Below are 24,416 nucleotides of genomic sequence, written 5' to 3'. Positions count from 1 at the left end.
ACACACACACACACACACAACAGACACACGTTTATGAAGACTTGCATTTGATTTACCAATTTTTATTTTTTAACTAACAGTATTTTCTGTACCCTAAACCGTCATAGAAACCTTTCAAGTATTAAGGTAAATTTAGATTAATTAAATTATTTAGTCATTTTAAGCCACTTTAAAAGTAGATTGCATTTATTAAACGCCTCCTTCTACTAAACTATCCAGAAGAAAAAATGGTGTTTGGGTGGAAACACTTTTCAATGAAAAATTCAATGAGGTTTGTCATTTCCACAAACAATTACAAAGAAATGGCAACATTTTGAAGAAAAACTCAAAACGTATTTTCTTGCAACGACTAATCTATTTATCTTTTTGCTTTATTTACAACCTTTGAAAAATCGAGTGTGTAACTGCCCCCCACCCCCCCAAAAAAAAAAAACCATGCCGAATATATTTAGAGTACAAATATAATTTGAGCCCTTTCAAATAGTGCAGAGCACTTTACATATCCTCAAAAGGCCACAGTTTTTCAAACGTTTTCACTAAAAATAACTAAAACTAAAATAAATAAGAAAAAATTAAATTAAAATTAATTAGACATTTAACAAAAAACGAATAATGAAACAAACAAAATTACTACCCTTTAACTAAAATTAGAAAATGGAAACATTTAATCAACTATGATAAAAAAAACTATAATACATATGAATGGGTGACGTCACGGCGCTGGCGCCCTTCGGCAGTCTGCTTTTTCTGGTCGGTGTTGACAATCTGGGGGGAAGACTGAGGTTGCGCGACATTCAATTAGAAAGACCATGAGACACTCAATTGATCTAAAATAAACAGAGAAACATTTGAATAAAAATGAGATTGTGGCAAGACATGGTTTGCACAATAACCTGAAGCACTATACAAGTAAATGCCACTTAGTGTACTATAATGGACTCTGAATTCTATATGTACATGACAAAATAGTTCAAAGCTGGCGAAATATCATAACTGGTAGCTTAGTAGTCCTGTAAACTTATAATTGTGCATCAGGTTCACAATAAATGTCTTATGTAGGCCTATTGAATCTCATATCATGGCTTGTACCACGACTTTATCAGATTTTAATAACAAACTGCAAAGACAAGTATTTGATATTAGCGCAACGATTTTATTAATGATGTAATAACTTTTTGGATTAAAATGCATTGTGAAAAACAAAGAAAATATATCTATATATAAAAATAAAAAATAAACTAATAAATAGTTATAAATAGTTTGTTTGACATTGCCTACTTCTTTTTATTCTTCTTAAGGAAATTTTTAAAATAGGCCTATTTATTAATCTTAAGAAAAAAAGAGCCATTTTTGTTGTCCATGTTGCAATAACAATAATAGCAGTGTTGAGCCCTTTAACACTCATGAGGTCTGTCAAGGTTCATAAATTAAGAGTTAAAAAAGGTTTATATATATACTTTTTTCAAAATTGTATGTTGACATTAAATTCACACACATTGGGTTTAAGGTGCACAACTCGCCCAGTGCAATGACAGAAATGACTGTGGTCCATTTAATGATGCGAAAACAGAGATTATGGAAGAAACATTTTACATTGTGCTTTGTTTCTTGAAGCAGCCCACATACGAAGAAAACTTGTTTCATTTGACAGTAATAACTGTTGTCTGTTAATCCTCGACCACCCCCACCCTCCGCTCGATCTGTCTGCTTCACCTGTGTGGTGCACGGAAAGCTGGACTCACAGATCATTCGCAGGAGACACACATTTGTTTCCATTTGTAACACCATCCCCCAAGCATATTGTAACTGCGATAACAGAGCCGCGCTGTCATTGGCTGAGCGAGCGACTCCGGTCAAACCCCATTGGTCCAGGCCTGCAAACACGAGCGTTTGGAGACGCCCACAAGCCCCGACATCCTTTAAATACCGAACAACTGGGCTCTGCAAGCATGTGGTGAACTGTCATCGCGCTCTCGACGACTCAAGACGCTAAAGGAGTACGAGCCTATCGCTTCAGCTCATTCCCTTTGACTTAACCGTCAAACTTCACAGCCAAAATGAAAGTTGTGGGACCTACCTGCGCGCTGAAGAGCAGCAAAGTTGGAGGAGAGGATGTTGTCCGCTGCCTCTCCGACCAGAGCCTGGCCATCTCCAAATGCAAGATGCTGCTGGACGAGCAGATGACCATGTTTCTGCAGGACATGAACAGCTGCTACAGCAAACTGAAAGAGCTGGTGCCCACGCTACCAACCAACAAGAAAGCCAGCAAGATGGAGATCCTGCAGCACGTTATTGATTACATCTGGGACTTGCAGGTGGAGCTGGATACCAAGAAGAACCAGAGCTCCGCTCCCCGGACTCCCCTCACGACTCTGAACGCGGAACTGGCCAGCATCTCCGTTGAGGTAAATATCACGTGTATTGGCTAGATATAACATGATGCTTTGCGTTCAAATGAATGACCTATTCAAGCATGTCCGAAAGACTCAACTCATGATGTTTCCCCTCTTGTTTTGCAGAACGGCTGTTCAGATGACCGAATCATGTGCCGTTAAAGTTGATGATCCCGGTTTCACGTCAAGTGATCGGAGCATCGCGAGAACGAACAAGGTGCGCTGAGGTGCTGATGGACCAGAACCGCCGTGACGCCTTGAACTGTGTTGGGAGAATCTCCTTCTGTTGTAGAGGAAAACAAACTTTCAGTAGAGAGTCACAAAACTCGTGGACGTGAGAACTGAAGTGTGACGTTCTCCCTGAGATCTTCCCAAACATGTCGATGTGTGTTAGCTGTGGAATCCATGGCGTTTATTCACTTCTAGTTCACGCATTTCCCTTTCGGTCAAAGTTTCTCCAATGTTTTGATAACTTTTTAGAAAAAATGTCTATTTTGTTGTAAAGTTTTCTCAGATTACTGAGCGAAAGAATGTATTGTATATTACAATGACAGAGATGTGAATGCCTTATTGTGTTTTTTACAATGTATATTGTGTTTTTTTAATTAAAAACAAGAAAATGAGACCTATTTCGGACTTGTTTGATCAATTTTGGGTGTGAGAATGAATGGATGAAAGTTGGACTGAGTTGAGAAAACGCTGTTTACTTTGTTCAAAAAAGTTTAGTTGGTCAGTTTTACTGACCTCTCAAATGAATTGGTCTCACAAGGTTAGAGGTCATTTAGTTAACATATTAAACATTAAGCTGTAACATGTTTTCATGTTATGATATCCTTGTTAACATTTAACCTGACAATTCTGTCATTACAGTTTGATTTTGGTCCATTTTAGCTTGATTTGCTTCATCAGTAGTCTAATTAAATTGAAAGTGAACTTATCACTTCAGATTGTAACTTTTAGGGCAAAAAAAACCACTTAAAATTAGCAATTAAACTTTTGATAGTAGCCATGGTTGATTAAAAAAAAGCCTAAAAAGTCACATTTAATCTTCAGATAAAACTGATAAATATAACTACATCGATAATAACAATGAAAAGCCTATAAACAAACATCAAAATAAATTTAAATAGGCTAGTCTATGGTAAAAGTGCATTAAATATCTATAGGATGGAAGAGAAGTTATCTAATGTCCCATTAAATTGGGCTAAATGAATAAAATTAATTATATCTATAACTAATAAATTAGTTTTAAAAATAAAATATTTGATTTATTAGTCATTTTTAGCTAGTGATTTTTGTAAACACTTTCTAAACTCTATAATTCCGCTTGTTTTTACGCGTCCCAGTATTTAAAAGGCGGGGAGCGGAAGGGTTAAGTGTTTTCCGAGAAAAAGGCAGTTCGTTATAAGATTTATTCCGTCTCCCTGGTGCAATGTTTTTCTCATTTCCCTGCGGTGTGATGCGCGCAGCTGCAGGCCTCGCGATGTGCGGCTCGGCCAGTGTGTGTGATTGTGTTTGTGTGATCGCTTTGTGCCAAGGGCAGGGGAGGGCGCAGACTGAGCGGCGCCGCCGCACACCTGGGGAAGTTCAGGTTAAATCGCTCCACATTCCTCGGCACACAGCTGATTGAAACATTAACAAACAGTAATCCGCAAGCCCGGGCTGCAGATGGGCCGGGAACACGGCCAAGGAACTCTCACTCCCTCTGTATAGTTTCCCACATACTACAACGAGAGCTTCTTTTAAATAGAACTTTGCGCCTTTAAACATTGCGCCACACACTACAGCCAACTTTTCCACTAGAACATCAACTAAAGCACAGCAACTAAACGCGCTTTGAAAACAGTAGACAACATGTTGTTTTTTTGGGCCATTGTGAAATACTTGAAATTAATTGTAGCCATAAAGAGTTTGCTCCCTAAATGAAGGCAATGTTAGATTAATTAAGAGGCGTTTAGCCTGCATGTTTGTATACTACTGAAACTTATCTCAGACATCATAAGTGATGGATAATCTGTAGGCTCATCGTAGTCACTGGATGCTAATTATTAATTTTGAGGTAGATGAAGACAATCCGGTTAAGGCTAGATGTCATACAGCAAAAACTACTGGGCAGGCGCACATCATTATAGCGTAATTTTTCTCACACTGTACAACAATAAATACTATTTTTGCATTATAGTAAGGAGTAGATTTAGGGTTGGGGTAGGTTTAGACGTTAATAAAACACAATCTAATAGGTAGACAATTCAATTTATTGTTAGTTTCTGTTTTTTGCTGTATCCATTCTATCCACAACCGACAATAATCTCCTTTTTAATGATAAAGTTCGGTGTGTAGTTGTGAAGTTGGACATTTTAGCCTCTAGCGCCCCTCTGCGGTAACACGGTAAGCTTTATTTACACGTCATCCCAAACACATACACACACACACACACACACACACACACACACACACGTTATGAAGACTTTGCATTGATTTACCAATTTTTATTTTTTAACTAACAGTATTTTCTGTACCCTAACCGTCATAGAAACCTTTCAAGTATTAAGGTAAATTTAGATTAATTAAATTATTTAGTCATTTTAAGCCACTTTAAAAGTAGATTGCATTTATTAAACGCCTCCTTCTACTAAACTATCCAGAAAAAAAATGGTGTGGAAACACTTTTCAATGACAAATTCAATGAGGTTGTCATTTCCACAAACAATTACAAAGAAATGGCAACATTTTGAAGAAAAACTCAAAACGTATTTTCTTGCAACGACTAATCTATTTATCTTTTTGCTTTATTTACACCTTTGAAAAATCGAGTGTACTGCCCCCCCCCCCAAAAAAAAACCATGCCGATATATTTAGAGTACAATATAATTTGAGCCTTTCAAATAGTGCAGAGCACTTTAAATATCCTCAAAAGGCAGTTTTCAACGTTTCACTAAAATAACTAAAACTAAAATAAATAAGAAAAAATTAAATTAAATTAATTAGACATTTTAAAAAAACTAATAAAAATGAAAACAACAAAATTACTAAACCTTTAACTAAAAATTGAAAATGGAAACATTTAAATGCAAAATACAACTATGAATAAAATAAAACTATAATACCATCTCAGTAATATAGTTATTTAAAAGGGGACATTCCATAGAATACCAAAAATAAACCCTAACCTATAAATCTCTTGCATTTTTACTATTAAAAAAGAAGAAGAAGAAAAAACTTTTACTTTTAGACTTCTTTTAAAAACTCACCTCACTTCTGGGTGCCCAAAATAAATAGAAATAATGATTTATAAGCTTGTTTCACCATGTTAAACCTGAAGAAACACAGTGACACGAGTCCCCATGAATTGGTGTGTATTCAGGTTTAATTCCCCAGCGGGATAGAAAAAACATGTACACACACACACACACACACACACAGACTGCAGGAAATACAGGTCACGTTTAAATAGAACTTTTATTTACAACAATATCAACATCAAGCAAAATAATTAAGTGTATTGTAATTTACATCCATGTTTACACTCCTCAGTCAACCAGTTCTGAAAACACACCAGAAGAACCTCAATTTCCCGGAATTATCATTTCAAAATATACTTTGTCACCATCAACAGTAACCTAGCGAAATGAACACAACTGATAGTGTTGCTTTCCTGAAAAGACAGAAGAGACCGACTTCTTATTAGTTTCCCACTGTATGTCATTCCCACATCTGGGAATCAGCATTATTTGAAGTCACTTGATGGTAAAGACTGGACTAATGAAGCGGCCAGGGTTCACTGCACTACAGAGATGCACGGATGAGAGTCTTTGTCAGAATGGATTCCTTATTACGAGAGGCTCTTAAAAGTGGTTTAAGAAAAGTTTTAAAACGAGGTGTGTAGTTACAAGTTGTCTTGGCAGTTCTGTAGATATTCATAATCATCAAAATCTTACAAAACAAACTGAAGAGCGAATAAACCGCATGATAGAGAAACCCTCCAAAAGCACAGACAATACTGCTAAAATATTAACTGGCCTCAAAAATAAACAGGTATACTTGGTTTTGTATGTATACAGTATATAGTACAAAATCATAATATGTAGTAATATGTTCATATGATATGTACCTTTTACTCTGCACATTTGCACAAAAACATATATAAATGGATACATTTCTGTAGTCAAGCTTCAGAAAACAGAAAAAAAGACAGAAAAAATATCTTTGGATTGTGCATGTCTCTTAAAGGTAGATTTCTGAAGAACCGACAGTACAATACAATGAGAAAGTGAGTTCATTTCCTTAGTAAGAGCTAGCTTAAAGAGCAAAAACAATCTTTGCGTATCATCTGAAAACTTGCACTATTTTTTTCCGGTCAGAAGAACTATGGAAATGATAATAAAATCATGAATCCGTCACTGCATCACATTTCCGATGTCACACATTTAGAAAAAGTGCCATCAAAACATAATGGCGGTCATTGTTAAAAAAAAAGAAAAAAAAAGAGGCTGTGCTGGAAAAGATAAAATATTTTCTCCCTTTGAAAAAAGTTAAAATAGATGTAAAACCCAGAGCAGTATTGACCTAAAATATAGATAAGATGGACCTATCCGGGCCCAAACTCTGTGCAAAAAAAGTATGTAGTAAAAGCATGTATGATACATATGTAGCATACAGTATTTACAATTCCAATCTTATTCACACACACACAAAAAAAAAAAAAAAAAAAAAAAAATACTGCGGTACCATTTGCTTTTTGTTGACACCACTTTGAGCCGGTGGCACTGAGAGGAGGATTATTGCTTTGATATGCATTAAGTGATGAAGTTCTGGTGTTTACAATTCCCACGGTTTTCATTAAAACGAGGCTTGTCTGAAACAAATTTAAAATAGACAATATGCACATAATCGTTCTATAAGGCTAGAAAAGCATGAAATATATTGCAACTATCCTTTCCGTACTAGCCTTAAAATAAAGTGCTCCCCCACACTGTCAAGTTGTACCACAACCATTCCTACTCTGTTCCCCCTGGTGGTTATGTTAAGTACTGCAGTACAGCCATGTGGGACAGGAGAGAGCCTGCTGCACTCACTACTGGGCACATTCAGAAAGAAGCCCACAGAGAAGGCTCGAGTCTCTCTCTCTCCTTCCCTCTCTCTCAGTCAAGTTTTCACTGGAGATTTCCAGTGATTTCTCCTCTACGAGGTGGATTTTATAGCTCCATGTTGACATTTCATCACTGGACTGATGTGTGAGTCTGTGTTAAAATCCAGATTTGACAGAGATGGCTCATTGCCTCAGCAGTACTTCTATAAAACACACATTAAAGATGAACAGATGAGTAAAAGTAACACATGACACGTTATAATGCAGTTGAAGGAATAGAGCATTTGCTGAAAATTCACTCATCATCAAGATGTAGATGAGTTTGTTTTTTATCAGAACATGTTTAGAGAAATATAACATTATATCACTTGCTCACCAGTGGGTTCTCTGCAGTGAATGGGTGCCGTCAGCTGTTTTGGACCCTCACTCTGACGGCACCCATTCACTGCAGAGGATCCATTGGTAAGCAAGTGATGCAATCCTAAATTTCTCTAAATCAGTTTTGATGAAGAAACAAACTCATCTACATATTAGATGGCCTGGGGGTAAGTAAATTTATATTTTTTTGGATGAACTACTCCTTCAAGCAAATATAACTGAATCAATGCCGTCTGTACCTGATCGGGTCCCATTGGCATGCGTCCCATGCCCATGGCATTCATGCCCATCTGGCCCTGCATTGGGGGCATCTGCCCTGCACCGTTGCCATTTACACCCCCCTGCATAGAACCGTTTATCATCATTCCTCCGTACTGTCCCGGCGCCCCCTGCTGGGGATATTGCTGCTGCGAGTATGAACTAGGAAACAGATGAAACAGGAGAATGATTGAGATACACCCATTAAAGCTTAACTCTATTAAAGACCATGTGTGAATGTTTGATTGTATTGATGCAATTAAAAAAATAAATTTATTTATTTATATATTTATTTGTGTATATTTGATATAAAATATTTGATATTTTTAAACTATAGTAATTACCATTACATTTTCATGACTTCTCAAAATTATTGTCATTGTATTAAATTGTTTTGCAAGACCTGAAAGCAAAAATTCTCTGGCATTTCCAGGGTGCTATAGAAGGGTTTATAACTTACTTATTAATGGGCATGGGCCCCTGTCCCCAGCCTTTCATCTCTGCAGACTGGTACATGGGATTGCTCTGAGGGTGCTGCTGCATCATGGGATTCTGAGGGCCACCCATGCGACCAGACATCATATTGTTAGGGGGGCTGCTGCCTGTTCCCACAAATGAAGGGTCTCCCTGCTGGCCCATACCTGAAATCACAACACAGAGATATTTACAAAAAAGCCACAAGAAAGTGCTAGCGTGCAATCGGTATACCCAAGCAAACTGATATTCTGATCCAATTATGCCATCCACCATGTCCCACTACTAATTATTTTATCGCAACAACAAGATCCCACTAGAACTAGCCTACCATAGTTCCCTCCATAGTTAAATGGCTGCTGGCCGGGCTGGTTCATTGGTGGTCCTCCCATAGGGTTGTCCATTCCTGTAGGAGCTGTGACATTAGGAGGGGGACTAAAGCCTCCGGCTGCAACCTGCTGCTGTTGCTGTTGCTGCTGCTGCATCATCATCATCATCCTTTGTCTTCTCATCTGCAGAAAAAGAGAAAACAAGTGTTAAAACGTTTACATAAGACACTGGTTATGATTTGCTACAACAGTCTTACATAAAATCCTATACTTCAGTTACACTGCATACATTGTCAATGGCAGTTAAGTATCATATATGCAATTCCACACAACATCACTGACAGACACAGAAACATATATTTGGAAAATCATCAGTTGATACCTCTGTTTGAAGAGTCATCATTTCCCTGCTACGCTGGGCCATCATCTGAGCATTCAGGAAACCCGGCTGAAAGATAGAGGAATGTCGATATTAAAAAGACAAAATGAACAAACATAAGGCTTCAGATATCTTCAAAAGATGAAAATGTACCTGTCCGCCCATGCCTGGCTGCATGCTGGGTCTCATGCCAGGGTTTCCTGCAGGGTTGTTATCTGGCCTCATCCCCATGCCCTGCCTGCTCTGGTTCAAAAACTGCAGCAAAGGAACATTCACATGTTGATTCTGATTAATCAATATAATCAAATGATCATGTAAATATCATTGCTTGTGTTGGATATAGGATTTCAAGTTTAATTACTGGCAATTTAGAACCTAAAATGTATATAATTTAACATTAATGAAATGAAAATTGGATGTACTAAATCATGTGACCTACAGTTACATCTCTTCACTAATCACCAATCCTCACATCCTCTCGTGCGGCCTCATGGGTAAAGTCTCCATCAAATACACATTTTATAATCTCAGCAAAGTAGAAAGTCATCCAGGTGCTTTTCCTAATGCTATGAATTTGTACATACTACTCGTCTCGCATACAAATTATAGAAGTATGCAATTTCTGCTGCCAGTGCCACAGCAAAACAACCTGACCAATCGATACTGACTTTTAAATTTTTTTTTAACTATTAATTATTAGTCACAGGCCTACATTACACAAAATAATATAGGCAATTAGATTCTGGGATACTATAATTTCTAAAATGTGCATCAGCTGTAACATCACAATAATCGATTACATTTCCTCCAGAAATTGTCAGTTGTGTAATTGGAGGGCAGCTGCACACCTGCTGTCCCTGCAGTCTCTGCTGGAGCTGGTATCTGGTCGGATTCCCCATCCGAGGCCTTGTCATATTAGCACGAGGATGCATAGCACCCATACCGCCCATTCCAGGAAAGCCACCCTGTTGGTTCATCTGATTCATCATGGGGTTAAACCCTGGTCCAGACTGCCCTGGCATGGGACCAGGTCCAGGGCCAGCACCAGAGTTGGGACCACGGCCATATCCACTCTGCATCCCCATGGAAGGGGGGCCCGGGTAGCCCTGCCCATACATGCCCTTGGGGTCCATACCCATAGAGGAGTCAGGTCCCGGGCAAGGACCAGAGAAGGGGTCTGTTGGAGGGGGCTGGTCTGAACTATGACCCTAAAGAGAGAAAAGATCAAGAAGACGGTTTTAAGGGAACGTGGCTGGGCAGCAGCTCTAACATATCTAACATCACAGCAATGAAGATAGTGATTCATAAACTGAATGCATCTGTTCCATGAAGCAGACTGGCAGGCTACCTGGTTGATGAGATCCGGTATGCCAAGGGCACGGTCGATCTCCTCCAGAGCGATGACGTCAGTGTTGTTGAGTAGAGAGTCCAGCTGGTCCAGCAGAGCTCGCTCATCACTCTGACCCTCAGTGGTAGATGGAGGCACCAGAAGATCATCCAGAGAGTTATTAAATGGCAGCCTGATATATAAAAAGCAGACAAAGAGGATGTTACTGACTTTGTGAGTAAAAACCATCTAAACATCCTTAAAACAAGATCTATTTAAAATGTATTTAGACTAAATCCTCAGATGCACATACTTATTTTTAAAGAATATACCTTTAAGTACTTTTTTGGGTTTTAAAAATGAATGTAACTAAATTTTGTGTTTAAAAAAGGAAAAAATATGATTATTATATATATATATATATATATATATAGAAAGAGAGAGAGAGATATAGAGAGAGAGAGAGAGAGGGAGAGAGAGAGAGTTTGAACAAATTGGTTTAATGATTGACAATAACTCATTCATTAATTCAGTGACTAGCCACCACCTACTATTGTTTTAATTTCATATTAAGATTAATCTCATTATGGATGTAGTTTTGTCATATTTTTATATTGAGATTAGCCACCACCTACTATTGTTTTATTTTCATATACATTTCTGTTTAGGGATTCAAAAAAACAAAACAAAAAAAACCAATGGATTAAGAAACATATTTTTCAATGATGCCTTCTTTTTGCAGACATGAAAGAGCGGTCATCTTTGATGGGCTTTGGAGAGAAGGTGTGTGACTTGATGTGAGGTATGTCCATTTCAGTGAATAAGTCTATCAGATGTTAGCAAGTTGGCAAACACTGCTTTGCATCATTTTAAACATTAGGATTAACTGAATACAGGTAAATGAACTCAAGCTGTAGGTCTAGTGTAGCCTAATTTACATTACCTGTTTGCATTCTGTACTCCCTCAATTCCCATCCCACTGTCTGGCCACGAAGAGGACTGTGGCGGAGGTGCCTGCCCACTGAATGAATTAATACCCATTCCTACGTCATAAGGCCCTGCAAAAACAACATCATGTTGTTTGAAAGATTTAATTTGATCTGCAGCCTGTTGTAATAGGCCCACACTGCTGGTTTTAAGTTAACAGAACTTACCCATATCCATCAGCTGCTGCTGCAACATGGATCTGGTTGCAGGAACGCTGTTTGATCGGTTAACCATGGGTCCTCCCATCAAGCTCTTAGGATTGTGGTCCATGCCTGTGCGACCCATGCCAGGGTGTCCCACAGGACTGCCGGAACTGGACATTCTCCAATCTCCAGGACCTGCCATAAGGGGGCGATTGGGCATTCCCATTGGCCTGTTTGCACCTCCTGGGAAAAGCATGTTGGAAATGTTAAAATTCAGCTAAAGAATGAATGCATATACAGTTATACAATTACATACATAAGATTCATGTTCAAAAACTCAAAAATCCAAAATATGAGAGACTCACCCATGCCTATCTGGTTTTCAATATGCTCCTGTTTGACAAGAGAGGAAGGGGCGCTCCTCCTTCCAGTCATGCCTGGCCCGCTCAGGGTTTTACCATCAACAGACACTGCCCTCTGGAAGGGCACACGCTGACCGGAACCCATACCAACACCCTCCCGATCTTGAACACAATAATGCATACAATTTGCTTTAACAACAATGGACAGCTTTCTTTGGCCATCCACACGATCATCAGCACTAACCTTTAAAATATATGTCCAGTACATTTTCTATTAAACTTTACATCTCGTCATCTAGTCACAACAAATTTTCAACATCCCCCTTCTGACTTTGAGGCACTCGAGGTGTTGTGACTCACCATGTGCGGTGCTGTTAGGTCCATTGCCCTGCTTATTGCCCCCTTCCATTCCTCCAGTTCCAGAATCAGCAAACATTCCAGAACCAGAATTCCTTAGCCCTCCAAGAATACTCTCCAAGCTATCCAGCTGGAAAAACAAAACGAAGGATTGATGTTAGAATAATAATTCTGAATTTGCATATCAACAAAGCAAAATATATTAGTTGTCAAAATGTGCAAAGATAGTTTCATATTGTTTTTAAAAGCATAGCTCAGATTTTTAAGCAATGACTTAAGACTTTTTAAAAAATATAATTAATTATATTACATTAGAGGATATCTTTTAGTTAATCTAATATTTATTTATCTGACCACAAATACAGCATGTATTTATTTATTTATTTATGTTTTACCACCATATCAGCAACAATGGCTATATTCATGCGAACATTAACAGTATGATTTCAATACATCATTTACAATAACAACATTTTCTTAAGAAGCAATCACTATAAAACATACAAGCAAAAACAATAGTATTGATAAAAATCATACAGAATCTTTCAGTTTAATCGATGAAAAAATTCATCCGGGAGAGAGACCACAAATAAATATTATAACAGATGTGTTATTGGGATGTATAGAAGTACGAACCCAACATGAGAAGTATGAATCAACTGTAAATACCTCATCAGGTGGTTCGAGCTTGACTTTGCCCTCCTGGTTGTTCGAATTGGAGGTTGTGACCCCTGACCCCTGCCCTCCAGCGGCCCCTCTCCCTTCCAGCTCCTCCAGCTTTGGCTTGACCTCTGTTGCATTGGGCTCTTTGGAGTCATCCTTATTGAGGAGGTAGTGAAGGAGGGCTTGTGGCTTTTTTCCTTCTTTCGGACTGTGCTGCTCCTGCTTGAGATCTAGATTCCTCCCCTCAGCGCCTGGGAGCTCTGTACCAAGAGAGGACTTACCAGTGGCCTCGGCTGTGATGCGAGCCACCTCGTCGGGTGTGTTTCCATTTTGAAGAAGCTTGTGGAGTATCTTGTGTTTCTCCTGTAAGGTGTGAGAGCTGTGATGGCCACTGGGACAAGCTGTGGATGACACTCCTCCCGAGCCTTGCTGATTTACGCTATTTCCTGATGATGAACCAGATGAGGAGGACACTCCCGTCGATGAAGGACTCATCATGCCACTTCCTGTCTCCTTTGAGTCGGGACCCATTGGAGTGGAGGCACGTCCTGGGACAGGTCCACCAGTCCCAATACCAATCTCTTCAGTAGGGGATGTGAGCAACTGAAGTAACTTCTTGTGGCCCTTTCCGTCAGGGACTCTCCGGTTGACTTCCGCCCCAGTGGAACCATCCTTGCTGGACTGGCTGTCTGGTTTATCAGAGGTCTCCGACGAAGAGGCCTGTTGCTGATCTAACCCTGTGCTGTGAGCACTTGACGGGCTCTTGGAGTCTCCAGCGTTAAGTTTGCTGTTGCCGGTCTGGCCTTGCTGACTTGACTGGGTCGAGTTGATGCTGGGAGAGCTGTCGGATTTGTGTGCAGGAGAGTTGAGAGCTGAAGGCAGAGAAGAGCCAACACCTTCACTGATGGCCTGGAGGGCATTCAAAGAACTGCTAGAGAAGGTGTTTCCAACTGATGGACCAGAAGATCCGCCACTGCCGCCCATACCCACAGGACCCATGGGAGAGTGCAGACCTGTGAAATCAAGAAAATATGGCTAAATCTTGAGCTAGTTTTTAAATTTAGCACTAATAAACACAACACAACCAGTATAATTAGGTCAGTAGAATCTGAAAACATTTTGCACATTTTCTTTGAGGGTTGAAATACAATAAAATTTGTTAAAATAGCCCCCTTATTTATAATGTAAGAGTGCGTGCAGCCATTTGTAACTTGAGAGTGCAAGGCTTCCAGTGTGATTCACTTCAAATTATTTTAGCTGTACAAAGAGTCTATTATGCTGCTTAATCTTGCAAACTACTATTTATCACATTATTATTTTAATCTATTATTGTAATTATAAACACACTGGTTTGTTGTACAATAGGTTCACCATTTATTGCATTCTTCTAGGTAAACCCGCCAATGAATCGTAAGCCATCGTAAGTAAGAGAATAGCTTACTTCCATGTTGCAAAATGAGTTGGATAAAAATGGCAAAAACGTTAACTACCTAACCATCGGGTCCAACCCTTATTTATTGGCAGGTGAGAGGATTATCAAATTAGCTAAAATGTCTAATAAACAAACATGGGATGTGTAGAACTTTGGGAATAACAAGTTTGAATTCTGTGGAATAGGAACTTTCAATAGAATTCAGTTTGGTTCCACAGGCCTAACATTCCATCCATCTAATCTAAACTGCAAAACCAGGACACTTACCTCCAGGAGAAAAGGGACTTGCACCCATTTTAGGACTCCCTCGTATCCGTGGCGACCCCATGAGATTCTGTTGAGCAGGGTTCATGCCAGGGCTTCCTTGGGAGGGACTTGTCATGCCCATACCATAGCCACCACCGTGAAATTGACCCTGCTGGTGCTGATTCATGCCAGGGTGGCCCATCTGATTCATAGAGTTCATCGGATTCATTTGATTCATCTGATTCATAGTGCTCATTTGATTCATGCAATTCATCTGATTCATATTCATTTGATTCATTGAATTCATCTGGTTCATTTGATTCATCTGATGCATCGGGTTCATTTGATTCATCCTGTTGCCTGGGCCATACATAGCTCCTCCTCTGGGTCCCATGTGACCTTGCTCGTTCATGCCATAGCCTCTGGTATTGCCCATGCCCATTTGGGCATTCGGATTGGCATTGCCCATAACTGATCGCATTACACCACCCTGATTGGGCCTGTATCCATTTTGCTCCCTGTGTGAAAGAGATGAGTGAAGGCGAGGAGAACACAGAGGTATTTTCATGTAAAATCAGAGCAGTACATAACAGTTGACTTTAGGTGGAGGGAAACAAACCTCTGCAGAAGATGAGTAGAGAGGAAGCTGAGCGGATCATTGGTGACAGGGTTTCGGCAGAGCTCGCTGCGCGTTTGTGCCGTTACTGGAGTGCCATCTGACAAAGAGAACCTATAGGGTGGAGTCTCTGCTCTCCCATGAACATATGCTGAAAAGAAGAAGAATACAAACAACATGAATAAAACATGTTTCCAATCTGTCAAACCCAGTTCACACTGCATGCAGAAGCAGCACTTATTTCACACTTCCATTTTGTCTTTCAACATCATTTCTATGGAGCATTTTACTTCATTACTTCAAGTTGAGTTGAGCTGAGAAAAGATCCATGAAAGTGTATTACCACATACCTTCATGAAAGTGTCTCTTGTAGGACCAGGGCTGACCCTCACTACGATGCAGGAACATCTGCATACACCGGCGCACTAAATCCTCCCAGCCAGGACGCATGGTGGTGTGCAACAGGCTCTGCTGCTCGATCTCGATCAGTTTACCTGCGGTCAAATGAACACACTCCGATGTGGTACTACATCTGGCTCAAATAGAAATTCTATGTGAATTTTTTTCACTTCAATTTCACTGTAATCGGTTTCGGGTTTTTTTCTTCTGTTGAAGGTGTCCTTTAAACTTTTTCAATATTTACTGTGAATAAAATGCCAATATGCTATATGCTATATACTTTTATATTGCAATAATTTCACATTCAATCTTCATATTAATGTAGAAACAACATAAAGACAGTATTTCTTTAATATTTGTTTAATGGCATCATTTTTTTTTGTCTGAAGGCGGGTATCACTGATACCAATACTACTGATGTCACTAGGAGATACAACATTACAGTAACTATAGTTATAATAAATGTCATATTTAGCTACCTGTGCCCTTCAGCAAGTAGGAAATATACAGAAATTGAATGAAGTTATCAAACACTAAATGAAATATAGATTAATCCTTAAAGCTACAAAAGTTATTTATTTCCTCTTTGTTCTTTTGTTCTTTGATGAACAGACATCACAGCAGCGGGGTTATTAGGTTATTTTGGCTGCTTTAAGAGCTGCACATGCTAAACATGACGCAGATCTGAGACGCATTGTATTTTCTCTTTACCTTTTTTGACCCACTTCAGGTCTTAAAGTCTCTACCAATGAGCTGACGAGTTGAATCGGGTGTATTAAATGAGGGAGACAGTGCTGGGCTGCTCCAGGACAGTTTTAAAAACCACTGCATTTCAGAGACATATATATATATATACACACTGTATATAAATTATAAAAATATATATTATATTTATGTTGTGGAAATATCGGTTTCCACATTATTTATAATTTATGTCATTTTAATTAATGTTGTTCATTTATTGTCATGGCAAACTTGTCTTTGTATTGTAGACAAAATCAAATATAATTTTTTTTTTATCAGTAGTTTTATTGACGAGATGAACATGGAGTAAAAATGGCACTGTAATAAATTTTACCTGATAGTTCATGTCTAGTACTGAATCGTTCTGTCCTTTCCACTGCCGTCACTCTCCGTGCTACACAAATCATACACAACTGCAGATCTAATAGACAGAAAGAGAGAGGAAAAAAAAAAAAACACTTTTCTAATTCACAAGCAGCTCAAGAAGACAAAGTATATAGACCTCAATCTGTATAAAAGTACTGAAATAATAAACCATAAATTTACTACTGACCTTCCCCTTCCTCCATCATTGCTTTAGGCTGCGTGAGAGCGAAACATTGCATGGTCTCGTAGCGAGGCCCACCAGCTCCTTCTTCACCTCCAGGACCGCCATGGCCAAACTTCACCAGCATGCGACAGTTAAATGTATGACTCTTCTGACGGGAGGCATCACCGCCCCATGACACACTGTTGGGACCTTTACATACACACAAAAATGTTATGCATGATGCTTAAGTCACATCGTGAACTTACTGCTGTGATTTCATGATTTATACATATATGCTTCTTTTTTCGTGAACAGCTGAGAGCAACATTCACTTAAAAGTTATACATCGAAATATATATACCATTGTTTTTGGGCAGGTTTTTATGCAGTTCTTCTCTGTCTTCCTCGTGCAGTATGTTATAGATGCTGGTGTTGATCAGCTCCTCCTGTTTATACTGCAGGTACTGAGTCACATTATCTGACACAAACACAATGCTGCCTTCACGACTCACCACAAACAAAAACCCATCCAAAGCCTGACAGAGAGAGAGAGAGATATTCAGAATTATTATTATTATTATAAAACACTTTAACTAACAATTGGATGCTAGTACTTGGATGCCAGTATGATAAATGAGCAAATGAGCTTCTGGTGACCTTCGACCTTTAAGTTTCTAATCTAACCTGGAGCAACAGAGGGCCCAGATGGTCCTTGTCGATGACCCCTTGACCAGTAGAGGACACATCCGCCTTCTGGACATCATCATCGCCACATGAGCTTTTACCTGTGAGTCATGTGAATACAGACCACATATTAGAAAACTATACACAGCTGTAAAGATATACACTAATGTTCAAAAATGTGGGGTCAGCTTTTGAACAATAGTGTATATCTTTACAAAAATCGTTTTTTTTTTTTTTTTTTTTTTTTGAAAGACATTTACACTTTATACTACCAGGATGCATTAAATCAATCAAAAGTGACAGTAACAACATTTATGTTACAAAAATTGCTATTTCAAATAAATGCTGATAGATTCAAATAAACTTTCTATCAATCAAAGAATGCTGAAAAACAATGCTTCACAGTTTCCAAGAAAATATTTACAATTTTTTCAACACTGATAATAATAAATGTTTCTTAAGCAGCAAATCAGCATATTGGAATGACTTCTGAAGGACCATCAGGACCACAGAAAATAGTTTATTAAAATTAGTAAAATAGTTACGTCACAATATAATTGCATTCACTGTATTAAATAAATGCAGCCACGTTGAGCATAAAATCCTTCTTTCAAAAACACACACACAAAAACAATACAAATTAAGGTTATTTTTTCTTTATGAAAATTGATTTACTGATTTTAGTCAAATTAAATTTAGACTAAAATGACAAATTAGCTTTGCTGCTAGATAATCCACTCATTCAGATTCATTTATATCCAAATATAAAGTCATGTTTGAACTTTTTTGTAATGTCAAAATATTTTATAATCTAAAACTAGCAAAGGTGTTGCTCAATTACAAATATTTTCTCTTATATTGAATTGACACAATTATAAATATTCATTCAAATATATTAGGAGGCCAGACTACAGTAACACATCAATCCACCTGCCACCAGGTGGCAGCGTTTTTATAAAACAGAGGAAACTCAATAGTTTCCACACAAGGTGGGTAGTAAATATTTTCACAGACTAATATGTAAAAGAGTCATGCGAGCAGACGTGTACCTTGCTCTTTGATCTGTCGTATCTGGCGCACTGTCTCTTTAAGGATGGCACATTTGTCTGGTTTGACATTGAAGCTGTCGATGTCACTGAGGTTGGCCGAAATCAGTTCAGCCAGCTCCTCGATATACTTGCTCTCCTGTTCCCTCCTGCGCTTGTCACATCTGTAGATTTAACACACACACTTAATGTTAGAGAGGAAAAACATTCAAAGATTTAAAATATTGCTTGTTTTGTGCCCCCTTAAACGTCTCACCCTTGTCCTGGCGTGTCACATGTGGAGAGTTTGCGCTTTCGGTCTGAGCACAGTGGCTCAAGTGAGTTCTCACCCACTCCACTCATGTTTAAAACATATCAGCACCTAAGAAACAAACAAAGTTTAGATTAGGGGCAGAAAACCCATCCGAAGGCATATTATGATCTCAAAACGAAAGGACAACAAAACAAGCACTTCTTTTCTGCCACAAGTGCACTACTACAAACAAATGATGAACTCACTTTGGCACGTCTACACAATGCACTGGAAGGCTTCATCTCTTTTTTAAAATGGATTTAGTAAAAAACTGCAAGAGCGTGTTCGTGTCTATGGCTTATTTTTAAGTGTTCCCACATACAGCTGAATGCGCGGAATGTTCCAGGCCTCGGCAGCGGTGCTGCGTGTTGTGTGTTTGTGTGACAGTGTGTCTGAGAAGAGACAGTGATTATGATGGAGTGAAACGGGGCCCCAGGGGAAATGGATCAACCCTCGGTGCATTTTTGTGTGTGTGTGTGTGTGTGTGCGCGCATTTCTGTAACAGGGACTGGGTCAATTATCTTAATCCATGAATCCGTACACTGCACAACATACAAATGAAATGTATAAATGATCTAATTAAAAAGCAGACTAATGAATCTGAATTACTCTAATTAGAAGAATGAATGACAATGTGATCACAAAACACTCGCCCTAAAATGCATGTCAGAAACATAGTGATATGTCCTTCCTCCACACGTCTCTTTATGACACACTATCACACAATTTCTTCCTACTTTTACCATCATTGCTCCACCCACTTCACCAACGACAACACTTCCTCCTCTTTAGTGATACTTCTCACTTCTCTGTCTCTCTGTGATCATGTTCTTTTTGTTGTTGTTGTTATTAGAACTGCCCTTTCTAATATGTCTGTCTACCTTTCGAATTACGTATGCAAAGACATGGAATGGCCCAAAATATTAATCACACATAAGCCACACTTGTATGAATGTCATTGTATTAGATATAAAATATCAAACCAAGTGGCATTTATTTGAAAGGTGAAGTATGATTTCTGTGCCACTGGTAGGGCTGGGGAATATATTGATTTTAAAATTGCTTCTTTTGAACTGTCCTAATATTGACTCCAAGATCCCACAATCCGATTCCTGAAATGAATGACTCTTATGAGCCGGTTCTTTTTAGTGAATTTTGAAAAGGGAAAAAAAATTAAATATTACCCATGAGTGGTGTAGTTCAATTCCCAGAATGAATGACTCTCATGAGCCATTTATTTTTAGGAAATCAAAAAACAAACTGCCCAACCAGTGCAGTCTGATTCTTGAAATGAATGGCTCTTATGAGCGGGATCTTTTCAGTCAATCAAAAAATAAACAAATATATATAAGTATGTATATATAATATATATAAGTGGTGTGCGGTGGTGTTCTGACATGAGGAGGCCTTCTTTTTTTTTTAATCAAATGTAAATTCATGTCACAGTCACATGTTCTTGGTTAAATAAACATTACTTACAATACCAGAGAAAAAAATCTATTTTATATTTGTACATTAACACTGTAATCAATATTCTGTTTATTAAAGCCAAGTATGAATCTCATCAAGTTAGTGTTTTTAAGCATTTTACCTTTATTCCAAAATAACAACTCAAGGCAGTAACAATTTAAACAATAGATTTTATTTGTGAACTTATGTATTTATCGCCTGAACCAATCACAGCCGAACATGACCAGTTATATCCAGTCATATCGCGATGGAGGCATTGCCTCCTCTCAAGTGACTTTCCCCTATTCATTCTCAATTACCCCCCACCAATGAAACAGTAAGATTTGGGGGGTCTGTTAAAACTCACTGGGCTCAGGGGAGGCGAGAGAGACACGGACTCCTGCTGTAACTCTACCTGCTGGTGTTGCTGTTGGACAATGTTTCTTTTTAATATTATACTGGCATGGGTTTATTTTTTGTACTACAAATTTTTGGGGGAGACAATTTTGAGGAGACACTGCCTCCCTTGCCAACTCAGAAGAAACGAGAGAGAGGGAGAGAGAGAGAGTGTGTGTGTGTGTGTGTGTGTGTGTATGTGTATGTGTATATATATGTATATGTGTATATATATGTATATGTGTATATATATATATATATATAGACAGGTCCTTCTCAAAAAATTAGCATATTGTGAAAAAGGTCATTATTTTCCATAATGTAATGATAAAAGTTAAACTTTCATATATTTTAGATTCATTGCACACCAACTGAAATATTTCAGGTCTTTTATTGTTTTAATACTGATGATTTTGGCATACAGCTCATGAAAACCCAAAATTTCTATCTCAAAAAATTAGCATATTTCATCCGACCAATAAAAGAAAAGTGTTTTTAATACAAACAAAAGTCAACCTTCAAATAATTATGTTCAGTTATGCACTCAATACTTGGTCGGGAATCCTTTTGCAGAAATGACTGCTTCAATGCGGCGTGGCATGGAGGCAATCAGCCTGTGGCACTGCTGAGGTGTTATGGAGGCCCAGGATGCTTCGATAGCGGCCTTAAGCTCATCCAGAGTGTTGGGTCTTGCGTCTCTCAACTTTCTCTTCACAATATCCCACAGATTCTCTATGGGGTTCAGGTCAGGAGAGTTGGCAGGCCAATTGAGCACAGTAATACCATGGTCAGTAAACCATTTACCAGTGGTTTTGGCACTGTGAGCAGGTGCCAGGTAGTGCTGAAAAACGAAATCTTCATCTCCATAAAGCTTTTCAGCAGATGGAAGCATGAAGTGCTCCAAAATCTCCTGATAGCTAGCTGCATTGACCCTGCCCTTGATAAAACACAGTGGACCAACACCAGCAGCTGGCATGGCACCCCAGACCATCACTGACTGTGGGTACTTGACACTGGACTTCAGGCATTTTGGCATTTCCTTCTCCCCAGTCTTCCTCCAGACTCTGGCACCTTGATTTCTGAATGACATGCAAAATTTGCTTTCATCCGAAAAAAGTACTTTGGACCACTGAGCAACAGTCCAGTGCTGCTTCTCTGTAGCCCAGGTCAGGCGCTTCTGCCGCTGTTTCTGGTTCAAAAGCACACGCCTGTGCACGGTGGCTCAGGATGTTTCTACTCCAGACTCAGTCCACTGCTTCCGCAGGTCCCCCAAGGTCTGGAATCGGTCCTTCTCCACAATCTTCCTCAGGGTCCGGTCACCTCTTCTCGTTGTGCAGCGTTTTTTGCCACACTTTTTCCTTCCCACAGACTTCCCACTGAGGTGCCTTGATACAGCACTCTGGGAACAGCCTATTCGTTCAGAAATTTCTTTCTGTGTCTTAAGGCCCGTTCACACCAAGAACGATGACTATAAAGATAACTATAAAGATAACGATATTAGCGTCCACACCAGCGAACGATATCTTCTGTTTATTCTAAGCGCACGCTCGTCTGGCGCTTTAAATTCTAGAGCGCGTTACAACAGGATGGATTCTGATTGGCTGTCAATTTTTTTATCGTTCATCAGCTGGAAAAAAATCGTTTTGAAAGTGATTCCAACGATATCGTTTTTCTTTGTCTTTATCGTTATAGTTGTGGTGTGGACGCTGCTGTTCTTTAATACTGAAAACGATTTTTAGAACTATATCTTTATCGTTATCTTTATAGTTATCGTCCTTGGTGTGAACGGGCCTTTACCCTCTCGCTTGAGGGTGTCAATGATGGCCTTCTGGACAGCAGTCAGGTCGGGAGTCTTGCCCATGATTGCGGTTTTGAGTAATGAACCAGGCTGGGAGTTTTTAAAAGCCTCAGGAATCTTTTGCAGGTGTTTAGAGTTAATTAGTTGATTCAGATGATTAGGTTAATAGCTCGTTTAGAGAACCTTTTCATGATATGCTAATTTTTTGAGATAGGAATTTTGGGTTTTCATGAGCTGTATGCCAAAATCATCAGTATTAAAACAATAAAAGACCTGAAATATTTCAGTTGGTGTGCAATGAATCTAAAATATATGAAAGTTAAATTTTTATCATTACATTATGGAAAATAATGAACTTTTTCACAATATGCTAATTTTTTGAGAAGGACCTGTATGTATGTATGTATGTATATATATATATATATATATATATATATATATATATATATATATTAGGAGCTGGTTCTTTGACTGAATATTTCAAAAAGCTATTGGACAAATTGATTAACTGGAGTGTAGATTTTAGCGTTTTTAATGTACTTTTAATTGTGATGTATTTATTAAACAGAAGCCCTGACAACATATAGTGTTATTGCTACACCTGAAGAAAATCTGCATACTCAAAGCCTACAGTGCTTGCTTTATCTGAAATATATCTATAGTTAATGCATTAAACTACACCTGTGATTATTCTGCTAGCACATCAGGGTGAACTTGAGGCAAAATTACTTCATACACCTAGAAATCACCTTACGGTCACATTGATTAAGTTATCACAAAAATTAATCAGAAATGTCAAATTAGTTCAGTATGTATTTGATTTAACATTTCATCATTCAGTTGAAGGCACTGAATGTAATACATTTTTAAGTGTGGCTTCAGTGTCCAGACAGTTTAAAAGAGTCATTGTGTATAAATGCACACATGGCTGTCTTTCCGTCACCACTCCTTTCATTCTCTCTGGCTTCTGCTGCTGTTATCAGTCTCTGTCACTCTGGTCATAGACCCTCTGCTGTATGCGTGCATGTGTGCGAGTATGTTTGTTTAGAGCCCTGACCTTGCCCCGCGCCTGACCCCTCCCAGAGTTCAGCGGAAATCTCAGAGCACAGACCATCGGCTTGCAGTCTTTTCCCCTTCCCTCGCTGAACACATACATGCAAACAGCCTTTTCCTCTCGCTTAAAGGGATAGTTTACTCAAACACATACGCGACCCATAAGACTATTCTTAATCGTCAAAATATTTGTTTTTTAAAAAAATCGAATTTGCAAAAATATTTACTTTTGATATTCTCTTATCATTTGTGTCCAACCATTTGAAGTCTGTGTAATCAACATTTTCAGTTTCAAAGTTCATACAGACATTGTAAAAGCAATCCATATGAATTGGGCGGTTTAAACCAAGTTTTCAAATTTGATACAACTGGTTAGTTTACAAAAGCTTAAGGCGGGCGTACACGGTGCGATTTTTGTTGTCGTACGAGCTCAAAGGCAATTTTTTTCCCTCGGGAGAAAATCGCAGATGCTCGCATGGTCGTGGCTCATACTATGTGAGAATAATTACAGGCCGATCCGAGAATGTTACGAGCACCTCCCAACAATTTTTTAACATGTCAAAAAAAAAAAAAAAAAAAAAAAAAAAAAAAAA

At 38.7% G+C, this 24,416-nt stretch overlaps 2 protein-coding genes across 2 annotated transcripts in view; one reads left to right on the top strand and one right to left on the bottom strand.

Moving 5' to 3' along the window:
• The first annotated feature begins 1,936 nt into the window (after nt 1-1,936).
• Nucleotides 1,937-3,022, top strand: LOC109098485 (DNA-binding protein inhibitor ID-1-like). The gene is made up of 2 exons (XM_019112076.2): nt 1,937-2,405; nt 2,520-3,022. Exons 1-2 carry the CDS (start codon nt 2,058-2,060, stop codon nt 2,553-2,555), a joined length of 384 nt encoding a protein of 127 aa, XP_018967621.2. The 5' UTR covers nt 1,937-2,057; the 3' UTR covers nt 2,556-3,022.
• Nucleotides 3,023-5,833: 2,811 nt separating this feature from the next.
• The window catches only part of LOC109098484 (nuclear receptor coactivator 3-like), a 38,663-nt gene continuing 20,080 nt past the window's right edge, over nt 5,834-24,416 (bottom strand). The window contains exons 2-23 of the mRNA XM_042766229.1: nt 19,092-19,196; nt 18,839-18,999; nt 17,790-17,890; nt 17,467-17,641; nt 17,130-17,315; nt 16,911-16,997; nt 15,784-15,927; nt 15,437-15,584; nt 14,839-15,335; nt 13,146-14,152; nt 12,480-12,606; nt 12,123-12,281; nt 11,782-12,000; nt 11,571-11,685; nt 10,649-10,820; nt 10,149-10,508; nt 9,454-9,555; nt 9,304-9,369; nt 8,924-9,104; nt 8,579-8,759; nt 8,100-8,280; nt 5,834-7,685 (exon numbers count right to left, since the gene is read on the bottom strand). Of these exons, the coding sequence (XP_042622163.1) occupies nt 7,674-7,685; nt 8,100-8,280; nt 8,579-8,759; nt 8,924-9,104; nt 9,304-9,369; nt 9,454-9,555; nt 10,149-10,508; nt 10,649-10,820; nt 11,571-11,685; nt 11,782-12,000; nt 12,123-12,281; nt 12,480-12,606; nt 13,146-14,152; nt 14,839-15,335; nt 15,437-15,584; nt 15,784-15,927; nt 16,911-16,997; nt 17,130-17,315; nt 17,467-17,641; nt 17,790-17,890; nt 18,839-18,999; nt 19,092-19,177 (4,467 nt within the window). The 5' untranslated portion in view covers nt 19,178-19,196 and the 3' untranslated portion in view covers nt 5,834-7,673. The remainder of the gene's footprint in view (nt 7,686-8,099; nt 8,281-8,578; nt 8,760-8,923; nt 9,105-9,303; nt 9,370-9,453; nt 9,556-10,148; nt 10,509-10,648; nt 10,821-11,570; nt 11,686-11,781; nt 12,001-12,122; nt 12,282-12,479; nt 12,607-13,145; nt 14,153-14,838; nt 15,336-15,436; nt 15,585-15,783; nt 15,928-16,910; nt 16,998-17,129; nt 17,316-17,466; nt 17,642-17,789; nt 17,891-18,838; nt 19,000-19,091; nt 19,197-24,416) is intronic.

This window comes from Cyprinus carpio, chromosome A11 (genome assembly GCF_018340385.1).
Source record: "Cyprinus carpio isolate SPL01 chromosome A11, ASM1834038v1, whole genome shotgun sequence".
Taxonomy (NCBI): Eukaryota; Metazoa; Chordata; class Actinopteri; order Cypriniformes; family Cyprinidae; genus Cyprinus; species Cyprinus carpio.
This window is presented reverse-complemented; position numbering and strand designations above follow the sequence as displayed.

Bases quoted from the DNA above. Each gene is read 5' to 3' on its own strand.
- LOC109098485 (XM_019112076.2), top strand. From the start codon at position 2,058: ATGAAAGTTGTGGGACCTACCTGCGCGCTGAAGAGCAGCAAAGTTGGA. The intron at 2,406-2,519 runs GTAAATATCACG...CTTGTTTTGCAG, and splicing joins TGGCCAGCATCTCCGTTGAG to AACGGCTGTTCAGATGACCG.